Raw genomic sequence first — 19,327 nt, 5'->3', positions numbered from 1 at the left:
TTACATCATCAATGACACTTCGTTGGACCTGCAGCAAATGCTTTAATGACAGCTACAAGTCCAAGTTTACATTTATTTCTTTCTGTTTATAAAAAAGCAGACAGAAATGGAAAAACATGTTTCAACTATAAAATATTACATTAATATCAGCATAACATACTGTGTCTCATTTTCCTCCAGCTTATAAATTGACCATAGATTTCTGTCTGAATACATTTTTGCTTCACTTATTTAAAATTCTGTGAAAAGAACCTATTTAACACTTTTTCTACCCAAATATTAACCAAAAAATAAATTAGTAGGCAGTATTTTGCAGAGCAGTGCGCTCCATCCTTAGCTTTTCATGACACTAGTTTATTTAAAAATACCAGGTATCGACCCAGTACCTCAGAGAGCCGTTCTGGTGCATTGTCAGAAGTGTTCTGAAGAGCCATTTTCCTGTACAGCTGATGACACGAATAACCAAATCCGTGGCTTGCTGATTTACACTAGGTTTTTCTTTAGGAGGGCCTTCCAGGTACTGCATGTACTCAGACAAACAGGCCTGGAATTCATCAAACTCAGATCTAGTCAGTCTGTTCACCGTTATTCCAATGTGTCGATCTCTACATATGACCTCAAGGGTATCCAGACGATCATTGAATTCTTCCAAGGTCATTTTTCTGATCTTTCGAAGATCATCCAACCAATCGTCAAAAATAGGGTTCCTATGCTCACTCATTATTATTCTGTTCTGTCTGGACAAATACAAAAAAAGTTAAATGTTTTCTATTATCTTTGTGTTATGAATAACATGAATAATATGAGCCTTCAATCCCAGAAATCTTACCTTTTAAGTCTTGTTCAGAAATGAATCTTCTATGTGTTTTCTTGGTTCTGTAACGTTTGACACTGTAGAATTTAGGAATGCAGCTTTATGATGACACAAACTGATGTCATTGCATCAGCAGAACAACCAGAAATATGAGTAAAAACTATTTAAATTTTCTATTTAAAATGGTGACTCTAAAAATTATATATATACATATATAAATGCAAGTAAATATGTTAGAAACCAGTCATTTTTACATAAAACATTTATACTAGTTATCAATGAAATATCAATTGCTTGTGGGGAAGTGATATTTTCTGAAGAAATATTTTATACATTATTTTATAATAACCTCATGATTATTCCACCAAATCTTCCTGAACTAAAACATTAGTATTGTTATTTCTAAATGAATATGAACTTTTTTCTTTGCGTTATTTGAGGTCTGAAAGCGCTGCATCATTTTTGTTATTTGGACCATTTCTTGTTTTCTGCAAATGAAAACTACGTTTTTTTGCTTTTAATTTCAGAGACATATTGTCAGTAGTTCATGGAATAAAAGAACAATGTTCATTTTACTTAAACATACCCCTATAAACAGTAAAATCAGAGAAACTGATCATTTTAAGTTGCATCTACTTTTTTTCCACATCTGCATTGTATCCTTGAATTGTATTCTTCTTCTCTTTCTGTAAACAAGAAAAGCGTCTCATTTCTAGTAATCTTCCCTTCAGATTTAATCATCAAAATCACTCTCAAGTTGAATGCAAAAATCATTTATTATTACTTGTTATATAAACATAATAATCCTGAAGACATTCTGTGTATTTCTGTTTATTTGGATGCAATATGACATAAAAAAAAACACATTTTCACAGAAACAGCTCAAATTGAGTTGTGAAAATTTTAATAAACTCATTTCTTTTATTATTATGATACATTTACAATTCACAATTTTGAAAAGTAGAATCAGAATTATATGGGATTTCTACATTATGATGATTTATAGCTGACTATTTGTTAATTAAAACCAAAAGTGTGCAGCAAGAACAGAGACGAGAGATGTGAGGAAGAGGAGGAGGCCTGGAGAGATGAAGAAGGGATGTGCGGCGTCATGAAGTTCAGTTAAACACAAAGCCTGCTCCAACATCTGGTGAGTCTCAGCGCTGATGCCTGAAAGATAGCAGACTTATCAAAAATTTAAAAATCTAGTGTATTTGTGCAGCATGTTTCAGCAACATGGCAGATCAAAATGCTTCACAAAGTGAAAACAAACAATGAAAAATCATAAATACATCAAATATGTTGGTCAAAGTTTTATTTATTACGATTCAACTTTAAAAAGGTTGGGTTTCTACTTCGATTTAAATGAAGTCAGTGTTTCAGTTATTTTGCAGTTTGCTCCAGATTTGTGGCGCATAGAAGCTGAAAGCTGTGTCTCCATGTCTGGTTCTGGTTCTGTATCCCCAGAACCCAAAGACCTGAGAGGTCTGGCAGGTTGATGAAACAACAGGAGATCCTTATTGTGTTGTGGTGCTAAACCGGTCAGTGATTGATAAACTAACAACAGTATTTTAAAGCCTATTCTCTCAGGACTTTAGAGCTGGTGTTATGTGCTCTCTTTTCCTTGTTTTAGTCAGAACTCCAGCAGGAGAGTTCTGGATCAGCTGGATCAGATTTTTTGAAGGCAGACCTGAGAAGATACTGTTGCAGTAATCAATGTGACTAAAGATAAATGCACTTTCTCTAGATACATTTGCCCTCTGATCCTAGATGTTCTTCAGGTGACAGAAGACCGACTTTGAAACATCTTTCATGTGGCTTTGACCACATTCACATGTAATTTAAATGAAATCGTTTTCAGAAAGACTTAATTTCTACTTCTCACCATGTTGGGACCACTCCCTCCAGGCGTGCACATAAGCAGGATCAAATTCCCGCTGAGAAGCTGTTTTGGGTAAAAAAAACAAAACCAAAAAAATATATAAACTCCGCTGAGAAGTTTTCTTTTTGGAAATGTGTGCCAGTCCTGCAATGGCTCCATTCCTACCTTTGGAGGTCTCTGTCAGAAGATGCTTCAGCTCTCTGAGGGCTCGGGTGAGGTTCTCCAAGCGGTTCTGCAGTTGGAGGTTCTCTTCTTTCAGAGTGTGGATGGTGTCCTGCAGCTCATATGCTGAGCTGCACTGCGAAAACAGAAATATCCACCACACAACTGCAGTGACTTGTAAGATGGGCAGCATCTTTGGATCAATTGATAGCTAAACGTCTGACGGGCAGCTGGCCAATGAGGCTCTGATGTAATCCTGCTGGTTCCGTATGCAGCTTCTTAGTGCTTCAAAGTTGTGTGGAAGAGTTGAAGTTATTCAACAACTGGCCTTTTTTTTCCTGTTTCTGAGTAAGAATCAATTCACTAATGGCTAAATAAATGATTCCAACCCACTTTAAATGATCAATTGTTCTGTTTTGGTTCTAAACGACTAAACTAGTAGTACAGAGCGCTGATTGTATCAATGATTAAGCGGGGCTACACTGTCATGGTCATGTGAGGTTAAAGCATAATGAAGCCATAAAAGATACAGTTTAGAGCTAAATGAATAAATAAATAACAATTGAATTGACTATAATCAGAGTTTGGTAGCAGCCTGTTAAATACCTATAAAACACATATTAACAAAGGCAGGAAAGACAAAAGAGTTAGATTCTTTCTTACTCGCGAGGAGAACAGACAGAGATGTGCTTTCAGTTACAATCTCCCACCGCTCTGAAGCATATTTTGTCTGCTCCTCTCTTTTTATTGTTTTCAGGATCCCTAATCACAAGGACGCTGTAGCTCTAAAGGGAGGGAAACAAATCATCACACAGCTGCAGCGTCAAATGTCATTCACTAACTAACACACAATTATTCTGCACTAGATAATCTCCTTCCAGGCACAAAGTTAAAACAGAATATGTAGTCAATCTTCGCAGTGACAGTTTTGTAGCAATCCAGCAACTCAAACGAAGCAGAGCTCTTCCCCAAGAGATAACACTGCAGGAAGACTGTTGTCTCTGCTTTTTGTCAGTGAGGCCTTCTGAGAAAGTAATCAGAGTAAATCAACAATACAGAAATAGTCTTAATTATATAATAAGATTAACTAAAAGGAAAGCATAAAATAAAGATACATTATAAAGATCAATGAGAATAACAAATATTTGATTAATAATATCACAATTTCTCCAACAGTTTGGTAGCAGCCAGTTAAATTTACTCAATTACATTTACTTGTGCAACTTTTTTGAAAAACTTTTCTTTTAAGAGTATTTTTTTCCAGGCTGTAGTTTTTACTGTTACTTGAAAGTACTTTTATTGTGAAATATCTCTACTCCTACTTCAGAAAAATGTCTGTATTTCCTCGGAATGAAAAAAAATTTAACCAAAAATTCACCTGACACAGACACACACCTGCAGTTTTTAAGTAAGTTTTACATCATAAGGAACTGATTTTGAAAAAAAAAATATTTTGTCTGATTTTGTTGTTTTTTTTTAGACTTTTGTTAAATATTGTCATTTTTGTCTTTAAAATACCAAATATTTCCACACAACACTGTACTTTGGTCTGTCTGATAATGTAATTTCTAATTATTAAACGATTCTTAACTTGATCAATTACTCAGTACTTGAGTACCTTTTTACAAAATACTTTTTTTTACTCTACTTAATTTCTTAGATGGTTACTTTTTACTTTTACTTAAGTAAATATATGTAGAGTAGTACTCTTAACTGTTTATACTGTCCCCACCTCTGTTATAATACATCTTTTAATAGCTTTTAATCCATAGTGCTGCGACGGAATGTTGCTAAACATGATTTTGTTGTGTAGAAATTAAGATAAACGGTGAGCAAAGTTTGAAAAATTGCAAATGAATGCTAAATCCGCCCCCGATTTGTGACTTGATGTCTCTTTTAGTGTCACGTTTCAAGGCATAAAGATAACTGAACATCATGAGAGAATGTTTTCAAAATTTGGGGATTAAACTGTTTTCTTCTTCTTCTTCTTAAATTTTGCCATATATTAGCTGTTAGCAAGCAGCATAAGTGTGAATTACCGCCATATTCTATATTGGAATGTGAACGAAATTGTTTGACTAAAAAGTACTGATTTTATGAAAAACTGAAAAACCCCACCTTATTTAAAATATTAGAATTTAAGCAAAGTTCTCAAAACTATGTTTCATTAAACAGTTTTTTAAAAAAGAAGGAAAAAAAGTAGGCATGCCTGCCCCGGAAATGCTAGAGGAAATGTTTATTTTGATCCGGGTTGATTTCCGGTCAAAGACAAGCAGGATGGCGACTCACATGTCGAGGTGCAGGACTTGGTCTCGGCTTCAGAGGTAACCGGTCCACACATTCTCACAGTTAACACTTTACAGGTGGGGCATTTAGGCAAAGAGGTGTAAAAATCACAGCGATGCACGCGCTTCACTGTCACGCGCAGTTTTTAAACGGCTGTCCCCCTTGGCTCTAAAGATTAGCCTGCAGTTAGCATCGAGCGTTAGCCTTATCTTACATCAGTTTGTTTGCGTCAGAAAGCAGTAGGGTCAACACTTTACAGTGATTTTTAAAGCTTATAAGGATAGCTATTAGTTGTATGTGATATCAGACTATATTTATCAACAGCTGCATATTTATTTAATGTTTTGTTCCTGGGTTTGATCATCATGGTTTGGATGTTCTCACTAAATAAATCATTTTATTTTTTATTATCTGGAGAGAGACAGACAAAGAAACAGCAAAACATCCCTGAACTGAATGGGAGAAATTGTTAGCCCAGTGCTTTCATTTGTTCTTCATTTCCAGTGTTCATTTATAGTCTGGAAAAGGATGAAATTGGAGTTTATCATCTGGAAGAATATATTATCCTTTAAAGCAGCTGCAGCTCTCTGTTTTGACCACTATTGGTCAAAACAGAGAGTGGCGTTAAGAAATGACAAGTAGTATTACTAAGGCTTTATGAACATGAATAGGGGTTCTTTTTTTTTGTCCCGATTCCTGTTTTAGATATATCAGCTTCCAAACTGAATTGTTTACGCATGTTTGTACTACATAATGTCCAGATTGAACCATTCCTTCAGGATTTCTAATTTATTTGACTAAACAATGACCAACTCCAAGTGTCTTTAAGTCTGTAACAATACAGATTGGCTTTATATTTGCAACATTTGTAAGACTAGATTCTCTGCTGCTCATCTTCCAGTTTATAATTTCTTCATACGTTTTTGCCCAAAATATTTACACTCTAAAACTATTTCCATTTATTTTTTTCAAATTATATTAACCAAAAAACCCAAAAAAAGTTGTACATCTGGTGCTAATTTTTAAAGACACCAAAGATGTCTGCAAACTCTAGACCTTCCATTATCTCTAACTCCTTCTACATTATTATTGTTAAAGGTTTGGAATCGCAGCCTACAGAAAGTACAGCACAGGTGGAGGATATCCCAATATCTCCCTCTCTACGCCGCTGCCTGGCATCCCAAAGCCAGTGTTCGCATCCGTGGACGGTCAGGAAAAATACGAGACCAAGATCACAACTCTAGAAAACGGCCTCAAAGTTGCTTCTCAAAACAAGTTTGGTCAATTCTGCACGGTTGGAAGTAAGTTGCATACGTAAGCAGCGTTTTGGGGGAAATGTAATAGTCAATTTTGCAGTGAATTTCTTTTCATAACTTTTGATTAGTGTCATTTTGTGGTTAGTGGAAACACTGCTACACAGAGGAGAAAAATGTCTGTTTGACATTCAGATTTAGGCCCCTCCCAGGTTTGCTGAATTATGAATTTGTGGTAAAATAAATCTTTAAAATGATCAAGCTTATTCATATGTGATTGTATTTTAATTGTGTTTGTTTTTTCTTTACATTAGCTGAATAAAGACAAATTTGGGCACATTTGTGTTTCACCACAAATCTGGAACAAACTTCCAGAACACTGTAAAACAACTGAAACACAGAGTTAGTTTAAATCTAGACTGAAAAGCCATCTGTCTCAAGTTGCATTTGATGCATAAATGCACCAGCAAACTTGTTGTATTTTTGATTTTCTTTTGTGTGTTTTTATAATGTAAAGCACTTTGAACTGCCTTGCTAATAAAATGTGGTACACAAATAGATTTGATTGATTGATTAATTAATGGAAATGAAGCCAGAGTATATTTGATAAATGTTTTTTTTCCTGACATTTCTTGTTTATTTTTAGTTTTAATAAATTCTGGATCGAGACATGAAGCAAAATATCCAAGTGGAATTGGGCACTTCTTAGAAAAACTCGCCTTTTCTGTAAGTGAACAAAAACTAAACAAAGCATAAAAGTTAAATTGTTTTCAAGCTGCTAAATAATGTTTTGTTTAGTCCACAGCTCAGTATGGGAGTAAAGATGAAATCCTTCTCACACTGGAAAAACACGGCGGTATTTGTGACTGCCAAACATCGAGGTATTTACCCAGAATTCTCTCTCATCATCACAAACTGGAAAGTTTTTTTGTCTCCAGAACCAGAACCGAACATGGAGAAGCAGCTTCTATGCTCCACAAATCTGGAACAAACTCCTTATCCTTGACCCTGAATGGCTAAAAGTATAATTTATTATCTTTACAAATAAAAAATACTATTTCAAACAGCCAAAACACTGAATTCCCTTAAATCTAGACTAAAAACCCAGCTGTTTTGATTTTGTTGTGTAAATGATGACACTTGGATAAATGAAATTTTAAAATGTTTGGTTTTTGTGTTTTTATCATATAAAGCACTTTGAACTGATTGTTGCTGAAATGTGCTATACAAGGAAAACTTGATTGATTGACTTTATATTATTTTCAATCTTGTCACTCAGAGACACGAGCATGTACGCTGTGTCTGCAGAGGTCAAAGGTCTGGACACTGTGGTCAGTCTGCTATCTGACGCCGTTCTTCAGCCTCGCCTGCTCGGTATGTTCGTTTTCATCCACAGAGGAGAATCGTTGCTTTTAAATAAACGGTTTGTTTTTTGTTTCTGTGCAGACGAAGAGATCGAGATGATCAGAATGGCCATTCGCTTTGAGTTGGAAGATTTGAACATGAGGCCAGACCCCGAGCCGCTGCTGACGGAGATGATCCATGCTGTGAGTGAGAACTCTGTGACCTTTATTGATCTGTTTCAGCTGGACGGCCACCACGAGTTTCAACAGAGCTGTGGGTTGATCAAGTTAATAATGTTTTAGTGCTTTTTGTTTAATTTGTGGTTTAAATTCTAAAAGAAGAGAATAGAAAATTTCCTTTTTTGTCACAGCAGCAAATTAATTTAGTTTAGGCAACATGGAAATTCACACACACAAAAAAACAAACATATAAACGATGATAAAATACTGTGCAATAGAGGTAAATTGACAACATAGGAAAAAAATAATGACAACCTTTAAAAATAACCCAGATTTAAACAAGAAATGTGCAGCTGAGTAGGATAATTTAGAGAATGTATAAAATATGCATGAAAATAAATTTTTTATCTATACTTCCTACTATTTTATACTTCCTTTCCTCTGAATCATACTTTCTAGCATCCATCCATCTTTCTATCCTTTTGTCTTTCCTTCTTATTCCACCATCCTTCTTTTCTTCATTACTATTCATTCGTTATTTTTTTCCTTTTCACCCATCTATCCACTCTAGCTAGCTTAAGTAGAAAAAGGTAGCTACATTTGCTACCTAAACCTGCCTAGCAAGAGTGGCTAGCATAGAAGAATGACTAACTCTTAATTTGAGTTGGTGAAACCTGCAGGAACCCTGGTAAGACTCCTGCTGTCTGTCCCATAATAAAGGAAAACTAATTTAATCTTTGTTTGTTTCCAGGCTGCGTATCGTGGGAACACCGTCGGCCTTCCTCGATTCTGTCCTGCAGAGAACGTGGACAAGATAGACAAGGCGGTTCTTCACAGCTATCTGCGTAACTACTACTGCCCGGAGCGCATGGTGCTGGCCGGCGTGGGCATCGAGCACGAGCAGCTCGTCGACTGCGCCCGAAAGCATCTGCTGGACGTGAAGCCGGTGTGGGGGGCAAGTTCAGCCACCAACGTGGATCTATCTGTAGCGCAGTACACAGGCGGCATCGTTAAGGTAAACATCCAGATGTACAACTTAAAGGGGACCTGTTCTATAAAACTATTTTTCTTTTAGCTTCACTTCTTATTATGTTATTCCTTCATTTTTAAACAGAGAAGGAGTGTTGCTTTGATTCTTTCATAAATGTTTGAGAAATCCTTTATTTGTTGTTTTTGTTAATTGATTTTGGATATTTAAAATATCTTCCAGTTCCAGAGTTAAATGTCCATTAGAATTGAAGCTTATTGATCTTTGAAAATTTGTTCTTGCATTATTTTGCCATTTCCATTATAATACTTGAAAATGGTCTCAAAACAACATTATTATCTTTTTAAGCAATAACTTTTGGGACAGTTTATCTTTTGGCAAAATTTGTTGTCCTAGCCAGCCTGCAAGCTGTTTTTTGGCAATTAGTTAATGGTTTTTTGGTAACTGGAAAATGAGCCTTTTCAAAACCTTCTTGATTGATAAGTCACATTCGATGGGGACTGCACTGTTAACTAGCAACCGAAGCAGTTTTACAGCTGTATGCAGTGCGCTGTACAATGGCTACTGGAAAAGACAGATGTTTTGTTGTTGACTTACCAACCACAAACCACTCACTGGATTCTTGTTGATTGTGCAGGAGGATCCACTTCTGCTTTTCAAATATGTACGGTGATATAATTACGCATCAGTTTGCAGCCATTTTCACATGTGAGTGTAAATTTTGAGTTAGGCCCAATGGCCTGCAGCAACTTATTGGGATTTAAAGTGACAAGAGGCTCTAGAGTAACTCATGACACTAAAATCTATTTATCTAAGAATGATTTTGTGCAAAAATGTAACGAATATTGTTCGAATTCCTAATAGGTCACCTTGAATCTCTTGTTTTGTGGGGGATGATGACTTTCCTTTCTAATTTGTCAGATGGAGAAGGACATGTCTGACGTGAGTCTCGGTCCGACGCCGATCCCAGAACTCACCCACATCATGATCGGCTTGGAGAGCTGCTCCTTCCTGGTTGGTGTTCGCAGCACATTCACGCCTCTCAGTCTCCTGGTTCATGGAGACTAAAATAATTCCCTCCACAGGAGGAGGATTTCATCCCTTTCGCTGTGCTGAACATGATGATGGGAGGAGGCGGCTCCTTCTCAGCAGGAGGGCCTGGGAAAGGCATGTTCACTCGTTTGTACCTGAACGTTCTCAACAGGTGAGAACCTCAAACACTCAGGCTAAAATCCTCGGCTTTCTTGTTACATTTAACCTAATTATCTTCTGCAGGCATCACTGGATGTACAACGCCACTTCCTACCATCACAGCTACGAGGACAGCGGGCTGCTCTGCATCCATGCGAGCGCAGATCCCAGACAGGTTCGTAATATGAAATAAAAAATAAGTTTGTTCTGATACCCATTCCTTTGAATCTGTTAATATACTGTTAGTCTTTTGTTCTAAATGTATTTTCTTTGTGTAACTTTGTTCTTTTGTTAAACTACATTTAATAAAGTCAAACTCGAAATGCTTGAAATTTAATTTAAGGTTTGGAAATAGTTTAATTTCTGTCCTTCACCTCCAAACTGCACAGTTTTTGTTCAGTTTTGGCTTAATATCTTCTGAGTGTTGTTCATTTAGCAGTCAACATTTTTACAGTCTGTACGACAAATTAGTTACTAAATTAGTTGATGGTTATTGTAGTAACCGAATAATCATGATTAATCGTTTCAGCCCGACTGACCAGAGGGCTTAATGCTGCTGAATGTTGCTCTCCAGGTGCGGGAAATGGTGGAAATTATAACCAGAGAGTTCATCCAGATGGGCGGCAGCGCGGGAGAGGTAAGAATCCAGACAAACTGGCCTCCATTTGACAGCGAGTGAAAAACAAAGCCTTCACTTTTCATCCAGATGGAGTTGGAGCGAGCCAAGACTCAGCTGAAGTCCATGTTGATGATGAATCTGGAGTCCCGGCCCGTTATCTTTGAAGATGTCGGGCGCCAGGTTCTGTCTACAGGAAAGAGAAAGCTGCCTCACGAGCTCTGTGACCTCATAAGTGAGTTTTTTTATTTTTTATTTTAGCAACTGCACCAAATGTTCCTTCCCTTGGGTCGGAGTTTATTATACCGTTCATTGTGAAAACGTCTTTTAAGGAATTTGATTATATAAAAAAAACATCTGCTCTTTGTTCAGCAAATACCGAGAAACAAAAAACAATAAGTGAGTTAGGAGACTAATATTTCCATTTCAGGTTGTATATAATACAGTGCTGTGTTAGTGCGGGCCAATTTCAGAATATCGTGATGAAATGTCCACATTGCCCAGTCTTCCTCCTTCATAACTGCTATTTAAATGAATTTGCAGGCAGCGTGACAGCCAGCGACATAAAGAGAGTGACCACCAAGATGCTGCGGAGTAAACCTGCAGTGGCGGCTCTGGGAGATCTGACGGAGCTGCCGACGTATGAACACATCCAGGCGGCGCTGTCCAGCAAAGATGGCCGTCTGCCTCGCATCTACCGTCTCTTTCAATAAGACACCGCCGCCACTGCGGCTGTAAATAACTCTGACGGGACGATTATTCTATCGTTTCCTCTCAAACACAGAACTCGGCACCGCTCAGTCTGGGAGAGGACCAGGTGATTTTAAAGAAACTCTTTCTGCTGCGCTCAGCTGGGGAATCTGTATTTATTGTCCACACGAGCAGGAAGCCACAAATTACCAGGAGTTTGGTTTTAAAGGGACGGTTTTTCCTCCAAAATAATTATGTTGCTTTTTAGTTTATGGATAATTCAGAAGACCCGTTTATAAATTGTTAACATAAAAATTATAATGTTGTTGCCCAAGGTGGAAATGATACGTTCTGTTAATGGTGCCTGAAATAATTAACTTCAGATTTGCAGGTTTTTGACTCCACAGGATTAAATACTTCATTAGCTGGCCATCTTTGAAAAAAGCAAATGTTCTTTCTGTAAACTAGATTATGGACAGATACGACGTGCATTTTATTCCAGGGAATTACAGTTGTTTGTAATAAAGATTTGGAGAATGAGGTTGTAAGATGAGATGGACTTTGGACAAAATCGGGTAAATTTTATTGTTCTGCGAACTGATTCGACAAAACCTCAGTAAAGATGTTTCTGTATTGAAGATAAGTAAAGAAGTTAAAGGTCAAACTTCATCTATTTAGAGGTGGGTTTAAGTGTTACTACTGATGTAGCTTTAATAAAATGTTTCAGTCCAAAACATATTAAAATTTTTTCACATTTCTTGAATGTGAAAAAATGCTAATTATTGGAAAGTCTATTTTTGAAAAAATATCCAGAAAATTTTACAGATGAAAACTTTTCTGGTTGGATCTGTAAAAAAATAACTTCCTTTTCTACCAAACAGCCACAAACATCTAAGATATCATAAATACTAATCGATTTGCGTCAGTTTATCCATCACGGAAATCCTGCTGTACTTTTCCGTTAATCAAGAAATTAGAAAATGATGAAACACTAGTTGCTATGGTAACCGCTAGGGAGTAGAGGCTTAGGAAATAAAGATAAAAATTTGAGCCTCAAAGAAATGATATGCAAAAAATTACAGTTCATACCATAAATACAGGGTTTTTTTTTATGATTTTTGGATCACAGAAATTCATGGAGAATTCTGCATTTTTGTTTTGCAATAATGCAGGATTGTGGGTTTATTGACAACACTGCAATAATAAAATACGGATGAGAAGCAACTACTTCAAATCAACGTAAAATCCATACAAAAAAAATACAAAAACCGTATTTTGACCGTTGCTGTTCTGATTGAATCCCAATATTTGGTACGTGGTACCATCAGCCTGCAATCAGACATGATCTTTGATCTGGAGTTTCTTTCTCAGGAAGTAGTTCCCACACCTGACTTTCTTTTTCATGTGTTTCAGTGAAATTATATTCAACTCTTGAAGGTTAGACAAAATTAATTAAGCTTTCACAAACTCACATATTTAGGTTCAAAATCTAAAACTCGCTAAATTTAATTTACTTAAAGAATAGAAGACAGTAGACACCACTAACTGCAGCTCCAATGTTTAGTATTTGTATTGTTTTGTATTTTTGTTGATTTGTTCGACTTTTGAAATAGAGATTTTCTTGTACTATGTAGCTTTATTAAAATGAAAATAACAAAAAAGTAAATATTACACCAAATAAAATGATCAATTCTTATGAAAGATGCAAAAATCACAAGGAAACCTCTGACTTGACAGGTTCAACAGACATTCATTGACTCTATTGATGAACATTTATGTTGTTTCCTATGATTTTCTTCACATCTCTGTGATAAACAGAAACTTTTAACAATATTTCCATTGTTGTTGCTGATGTAACATTTCACCAAGCATGTCTGCTGTTCTTCATTAAAATAACCCTCCCAGCATAGATTATAAATTGGCACAATTGTATTTTAATTTCCATTTGATTATGCTGAACAGACCGCCAATTTACATTTGCAAGGACTTCATCTGGCCGTAGTAGCACGCTGTCTGCAGCCATGTGAGTGAGAAAACCAGAAGCTACTGATCTGACAGCTCTGCTTGTATTTTCTCTGCAACATTTTAGGGTCAAAACATCCAAAATGTGTCATGTTAAAATGTAAACATTTCAGCATAGTGACTCTCAATTGTCAGCCAATCTGAGAATCTCAAAAGTATAATATAAACATTTTTAGAACTCTTGGAAAAAGAAAGAAAAATAGCCATGAAAGAAATCCTTTAAATAAGATTGTCTTTTCTGAAGCTTCAGTTACATTAAATTTAAATTATTTCATTTTTGGAAACTGCTCCACATTCCCATCATAGATGGATTGAGAGAGCTGTGACTTTAACCTCCATTAACCTACATTTATGTGAAAACACTCCAAGCATCAATTATTGACGGATTAACAGAGATTACTCGACTCTCCTGATTTCTAATCAATAATGAGAGCCGATGTAGTGTTCATTAATGCAATATAGTGTTGGAAATGGTTCTTATTTTGATCAAAACAAATAATAAGAAAAAGTTGCTTTAAACAACAAAACTGTTGAACATTTGAGATCAGTTTTTAGGTTCACATGATTAAAAAGAATCAAACATTTAAATCCGTGCAACCCCTAATCAAAAGGTTTACACTTTTATACTTTTTAATTTGTGACGTACATTGCTATTTACAGAATCTGAGAACAAACGTTTTCTGCATTTATTTTTTCCCAACTTTTTCTCTAAATGATGAAATAATCTTGAGAAACTAAGTTGATTCCTTCCTTCAGAAGCATCACAAAACCTGAGTTTAACACACCAATCATCAAGAAAATGGGTTTTCTTCAGATTATCTAGTGATCTTGAGAAAACCATGGAGAAAAAGTATATGTTGAAAACGTCCACTTTCAGCTTCTGTAGCTATTTTTGCTTTTACAACTTAATATTTTGCATGTTGAGTTTTGGCTTTAGTTGGACAGCCATGTCTTTTTAGGTTTGTGTCAGAATTTTTCTATTTTCAGATGATGAATCGAACATTTCTGTGTTTAAAGTGCAAAATTTGGCTAATGATTTAATCATTTTCAAAACTTTTTTCTGAATTTCTCCTGTGTTTTTGTTTGTTTTTCCTCAGCAGAGGTATTTTAATAACAGAGATTAATCATATTATTTCGGGATGTCAGAGTTAAAAAGATTTATTTTCACCTAGTTTGTTATAACACAAACATTTGTTGGAGTGATGTGGGGAAAATGTGACAAACATTCGAGGCTAAAAACGTCTTTAATGACATGCTAAACAGTGTAAATGATCTGCTGTGAGCTTCGTAGTCAAACAAATAAAAACACCCACAAGCTCTTAGCATTGTGTCAGTACAAGCAGCCTCTGGCTCTGCAGAAAACCCACAGAGCAATTCACTCATGCATTTAGCTTACCAATCAAGAATAACATTAGTTCTGTCCTGAAAATGTTTTCTTTTACCGGGTCAAGTATGTCCGGACAGGATTCCCATTTTGCTCCCTGAATATATTTCTGTTATCGGTGGAAAAGGTTTCAGACTGACGCTACGTGGAGGGACTCCAACATTAACTGGTTTTGTGTTTGAATAAACAACATGCAGCAGCAGAAACAAGCACTGATTTTTTATTTTTTATTTTTTGAATCACAGACGATTGTAAATTTGTGTCATCATCTTTTTTACATTGGTAAAATCGACTTGAAGAGCCTGATGTTATGATGTTAATGGAGCACGTCGTCACGTATTCTGCATCATTCTTACTCTTCCGACTGTTTCTCATTTACTTCTTGTCCTTTAGAACGACATAACACAACAGTTTTGTTCACTGATTTGTTCAATAATTAGAGATTCTGATGATTTAATAAAAGAAAAAAAACATACAGGTATTTAAACTTTTACATATTTAACATTACAATCACAAACTTTGGTTTATGCTATTTGGCTGACCAGCACAAATATGTCTGACATGGAGGGAAAATTATACTGTATGAATATACATTTGTGTTTAATCCCATCTACTCTGATATGAACTGAAATAAAAACACAAAGCATTAAAATACAAACAGAAGTAAAACAAAACAGCCGTGGCAGGAGGAAGTCAGGGAAACTAAGGGAGGGAGACTAATTAACACAAACTAGAACTTTTTTGCAACTTCATCAGTGGAAAACCCAAAATTTGTCTCAGGTTCAAACTAAAAGGGATCAGACCCTTCGATGAAAGCGTGAGCGATCAGACGGGTAGCTGTCCTCGCAGGAGCCAATAACTGATCTTCACAGTACAAAGCTGCGCAGCCTCTTTTCATGTCACTTTCATTGAGTGGAGGGCCACCGTGTGAGCTCTATAAAGAGGCTGTGCCCATTCAAGGGACTAAAGAGGACAAAGCTGAGCTCGCCGTGGTGCCACACAGACTCACAGCCTAAATAGGAACGAAGCAAAGCGACAAGGGAGGGAACAAGAGGCGGGGAGTGAATTATGTTAAATTCATCTGCTGAATACATTTACTGGAAACTGATCAAAAACGAGACCTCTGTTCAGAGACATTTCACTTATTTAAGGAGATAAAGTGACAAATGTTACATATCGTTGCTTCCTGAAGACATGCGCTGAGTCTTATTATCAGAATAATATAAAACACTATGCAGGACTCAATATGCATCAGTTTGCATGAAAATATTTAAGAAGATGCACTTTTCTTTTATGTGCACATCACAGACTGACACCATGGATGAAGCTGCAAGTTGCTTTCCTTTTTCTTCTTCTTCTTCTCCTGGAGCTCTGCAGTAGGATGCAGGTCTGTGTCTCCATTTGTTTGTCATCACAGATGACTTCTCTGGTCTGCTCGCTCATCCTGTTTGGCTCGGCAGTCGCATCTCCTCTGGGTGAGTCCTGCAGGCTTCTCTTTCACACTATGCACCTGATAACTTTAATTAGAATAATGCATTTGATTTACACCCTAACCCTATCCCAGTTTGGATTTCAGGAATGCACAATGATGTTCTCTTGCTAATCCACAATTAACAAACAGCAAGCAAATTTAACTGAAATATCACCTTTAAAGAATTAAGACGATGTAGGAAGATTTTTCTCAACTTGGAAAGATTGATATTGATTCATAAACGACTTTTACCTTTTTAATTGTTTCTTTTAATTTTCAGCATGTTTATGTCCAGAACAAAGCATTTAAATAATTCTTCAGCAACACAATGCACGCACTAAGCTGCAAAATGCATCATAAATATTGATATTTCTGGTTTCCAGGTTTGGAGGATGTTTTCTTTGGTCCCCAGGACCAGACGGTGAAAGAAGGAGAGGCTGTTTTCCTGCAGTGTGTGTCTGGAGAAAGTTCGCCTGCAGCAAACGTCTCATGGCTCAAAGACGGACAGATCGTCACAAGAGGCAGACAGTTTCAGGTGAGGCAGGAGGTCGAAACAGAACATTTTAATTGGTTTTTACATCCTAATTGATCACTTAGAGAGACACTAAACTGATTTTTTTTGCAGAAAAAAATGTTTTATCTAGATCCTCTACTTCTAAAATTTGTCTAAACTTTTAACATCTTATCTGCAGTTGGTTTAAAAACTCCTGATTAACTCTGACTGAATAGTTTGATAGCTTTAATGCTTCTCAATCACTTTCTATGATGCTAATGATGCCAATTATCTTTACTTTCCATATTTCTAGAACTCACTCAATTAATAAAAAACAAATTCAGTCAACAATGTCATATTCTAAGTTAATCTTGAATTGAATTTTTTGCTTTTGATAAACTGTCTGCTTAACACCTCTCTCAAGAGAAAAAACATTATTATTCGTCTTTTTGTAACTTTTTGTTCTCTTCTTTGATGTTTTTCTTTTGCTCAGGATTTTTTCCTCTGATTTATCTTCGTATATGTATCAGCATAAAAAGCTGAATACATTTAGATGAATCATTGTCAGAATGTCAAAACTTGCTTCACCTGCTACTTTCTCAATCAATCCTAAATATTGGATGAGTCGACTCGCTTATTTTGAAATCTGAAGTTTTTGGTTGCTTGGAAAGAGATGCAGAGAAAAATAACACATTTAGAGAAAAAGTGTAATTTTACTGACTGACTTGTTTTCCGTTCAGGGGGAATATGGAGGAGGACAACAGAAGAAAACTTCAGGCACGCTGCACCTTTTCAATGTAACAGTGCAGGATGATGGGATATATGTTTGTGTCACACACAGCTCTCTGCTGAACATCAGCAGGAGGAGTAAACCAGCTAAGCTGACTGTGGAAGGTGAGAACAAACTCTGACAAACAGTCACTTCCTGGAAAACCCACAACATTTATGACAAGCAGTCTGCGATGCAGGTCTTCCTCTGAGTCTGAAGCTCGTCCAGGGCCCGGACAACATCACGGTTACCATAGGAACTGAGGTCTCCATGCAGTGCACGGTCCGCGGCTTCCCTGTTCCCATGGTGCACTGGTTCAAAGACGGCTGCCTCCTGTCGAGCTGCTCGGCCGCATTCAGCCTCCTGAACAATGGGCAGCTGCTCACACTGAGGTCAGACACTCCACAGGACAGCAGGGAAACATTTGGTTCCTATCTTAATGCTGCACATGTTTTAAAACATGCGTCAAACTCGAGGCCCCGGGACCAAATCTGGCCCGCCGCAGCTTTTTATGTGGCCCTCTAGACTCCAAATTACAACAATAAGTCACACCAGTTTTTCACAAATCTGCAAAATTCAGACAAAATTAACAGATCGCCACATTGTTCCTGATTTTACTGAAAATGTTTTTCTCAAAATTGGTGAAAAACATTGGGTTAACTTGACTGCTGCCTCAGCCTTACTTGATAGTCTGTGACCGATACAGTGAGGAATAAAATCATACATTAGAACAAATATCATAAAAATTCCTTACAAATATTTCTAAATTAGCACCAAAAAATCTGTAATTTTGATTACAAAAAACACAAAAACAATCAAAACCCTGGAGTGACAACTATTTATTACCATTTTAACAATTCATTGGGTTTTATCAATACATTCCTGCACAGCCGGTATTTGAAGTGACAAGAGGCTCTAAGACAGCTGAAAGGAGCAGATTAAAATCTCAGTACAAACATTTTATGATGATTATGAATCAAATCATAGTGAAAATATGCTGTAATAATATACATTTGTACCCACTGTAAAGTTTCTTAATTTGTTAAAATTACAGAATGTATAGGTTGAAATATTAATGCTAGGGATTATATTGCTGGAGAAGCAGCTGACAAAATTTACAGTTTCTTTCATCTGGTCTTAATGTTGATGAAAGTTTTAGCTGTATTTAAATAAAAGTCCTGCAATTTACAAGCCCACAAAGCTCAACATCAGTCTTTATTTTCATTTAGTGAATGATTTTCTTTCAACTTTAGTGTTTATTTTTGAGTTTACTGCATCTTTGCATACAGTTCTTTAATTTTTTTTGAGTTCTGTTTTTGAAGATCATAGCAACATTAGTAAATTCTATTAGTATGAGTACTAAGACAAAAACTGAAGATTTAGAATCTTTGAGCTTTTATCTGCTGAAATCTAAAGTTTCCTTTGTGTTTGAATTAGAAATGTGACAAAGCAGGACGAAGGCTGGTATCACTGTGAAGCATCAAACCAGGAAGAGACTATCAAGTCACAGTCAGCTTTCCTGGTTCTGGCCGGTACTTTTAATTTGAACAAAATTCATCAAAAGCAAATACCGTCACACATTGGAGCATGCAGTCATGTGTTTTCAGACATGCATTGGAGTTTTGTGCAGCAGCCCTCAAGTCTGACTGTCAGGAGAGGAGAAAACGTCACGCTCACCTGCAGACCTCCATACAGTCGACCAGAAGCTGATGTGTCCTGGTTCAAAGGCAACCAGCTTCTCTCTCCAGCAGCAAACATGACAGTGTTACCCAGTGGAGACCTC

General features: G+C 36.5%; 1 protein-coding gene and 1 long non-coding RNA gene across 2 annotated transcripts; one reads left to right on the top strand and one right to left on the bottom strand.

Annotated features, from left to right (window-relative positions):
* Positions 1–308: 308 nt before the first annotated feature.
* Positions 309–910, bottom strand: LOC129366138 (uncharacterized). The gene is made up of 2 exons (XR_008606586.1): positions 830–910; positions 309–737 (listed from the first exon to the last, which is right to left on the bottom strand). It is a non-coding gene; the product is annotated as an uncharacterized LOC129366138 (long non-coding RNA).
* Positions 911–5,096: 4,186 nt separating this feature from the next.
* Positions 5,097–13,314, top strand: pmpca (peptidase, mitochondrial processing subunit alpha). Its single transcript, XM_055039525.1, has 13 exons — positions 5,097–5,182; positions 6,243–6,445; positions 7,044–7,123; positions 7,196–7,278; positions 7,677–7,771; positions 7,844–7,944; positions 8,672–8,935; positions 9,830–9,922; positions 9,994–10,112; positions 10,184–10,274; positions 10,674–10,736; positions 10,806–10,950; positions 11,259–13,314. Exons 1-13 carry the CDS (start codon positions 5,136–5,138, stop codon positions 11,426–11,428), a joined length of 1,554 nt encoding a protein of 517 aa, XP_054895500.1. The 5' UTR covers positions 5,097–5,135; the 3' UTR covers positions 11,429–13,314.
* The last annotated feature ends 6,013 nt before the right edge of the window (positions 13,315–19,327 follow it).

Source organism: Poeciliopsis prolifica, unplaced genomic scaffold, assembly GCF_027474105.1.
Source record: "Poeciliopsis prolifica strain line A6 unplaced genomic scaffold, Auburn_PproV2 SCAFFOLD014, whole genome shotgun sequence".
Classification (NCBI taxonomy): domain Eukaryota; kingdom Metazoa; phylum Chordata; class Actinopteri; order Cyprinodontiformes; family Poeciliidae; genus Poeciliopsis; species Poeciliopsis prolifica.
This window is presented reverse-complemented; position numbering and strand designations above follow the sequence as displayed.

Excerpts from the sequence above, each read along its gene's own strand:
- pmpca (XM_055039525.1), top strand. The coding sequence starts at position 5,136 with ATGGCGACTCACATGTCGAGGTGCAGGACTTGGTCTCGGCTTCAGAG. Across the intron at positions 7,945-8,671 it reads TGACGGAGATGATCCATGCT|GCTGCGTATCGTGGGAACAC; the intron begins GTGAGTGAGAAC and ends GTTTGTTTCCAG. Across the intron at positions 10,275-10,673 it reads CGAGCGCAGATCCCAGACAG|GTGCGGGAAATGGTGGAAAT; the intron begins GTTCGTAATATG and ends GTTGCTCTCCAG.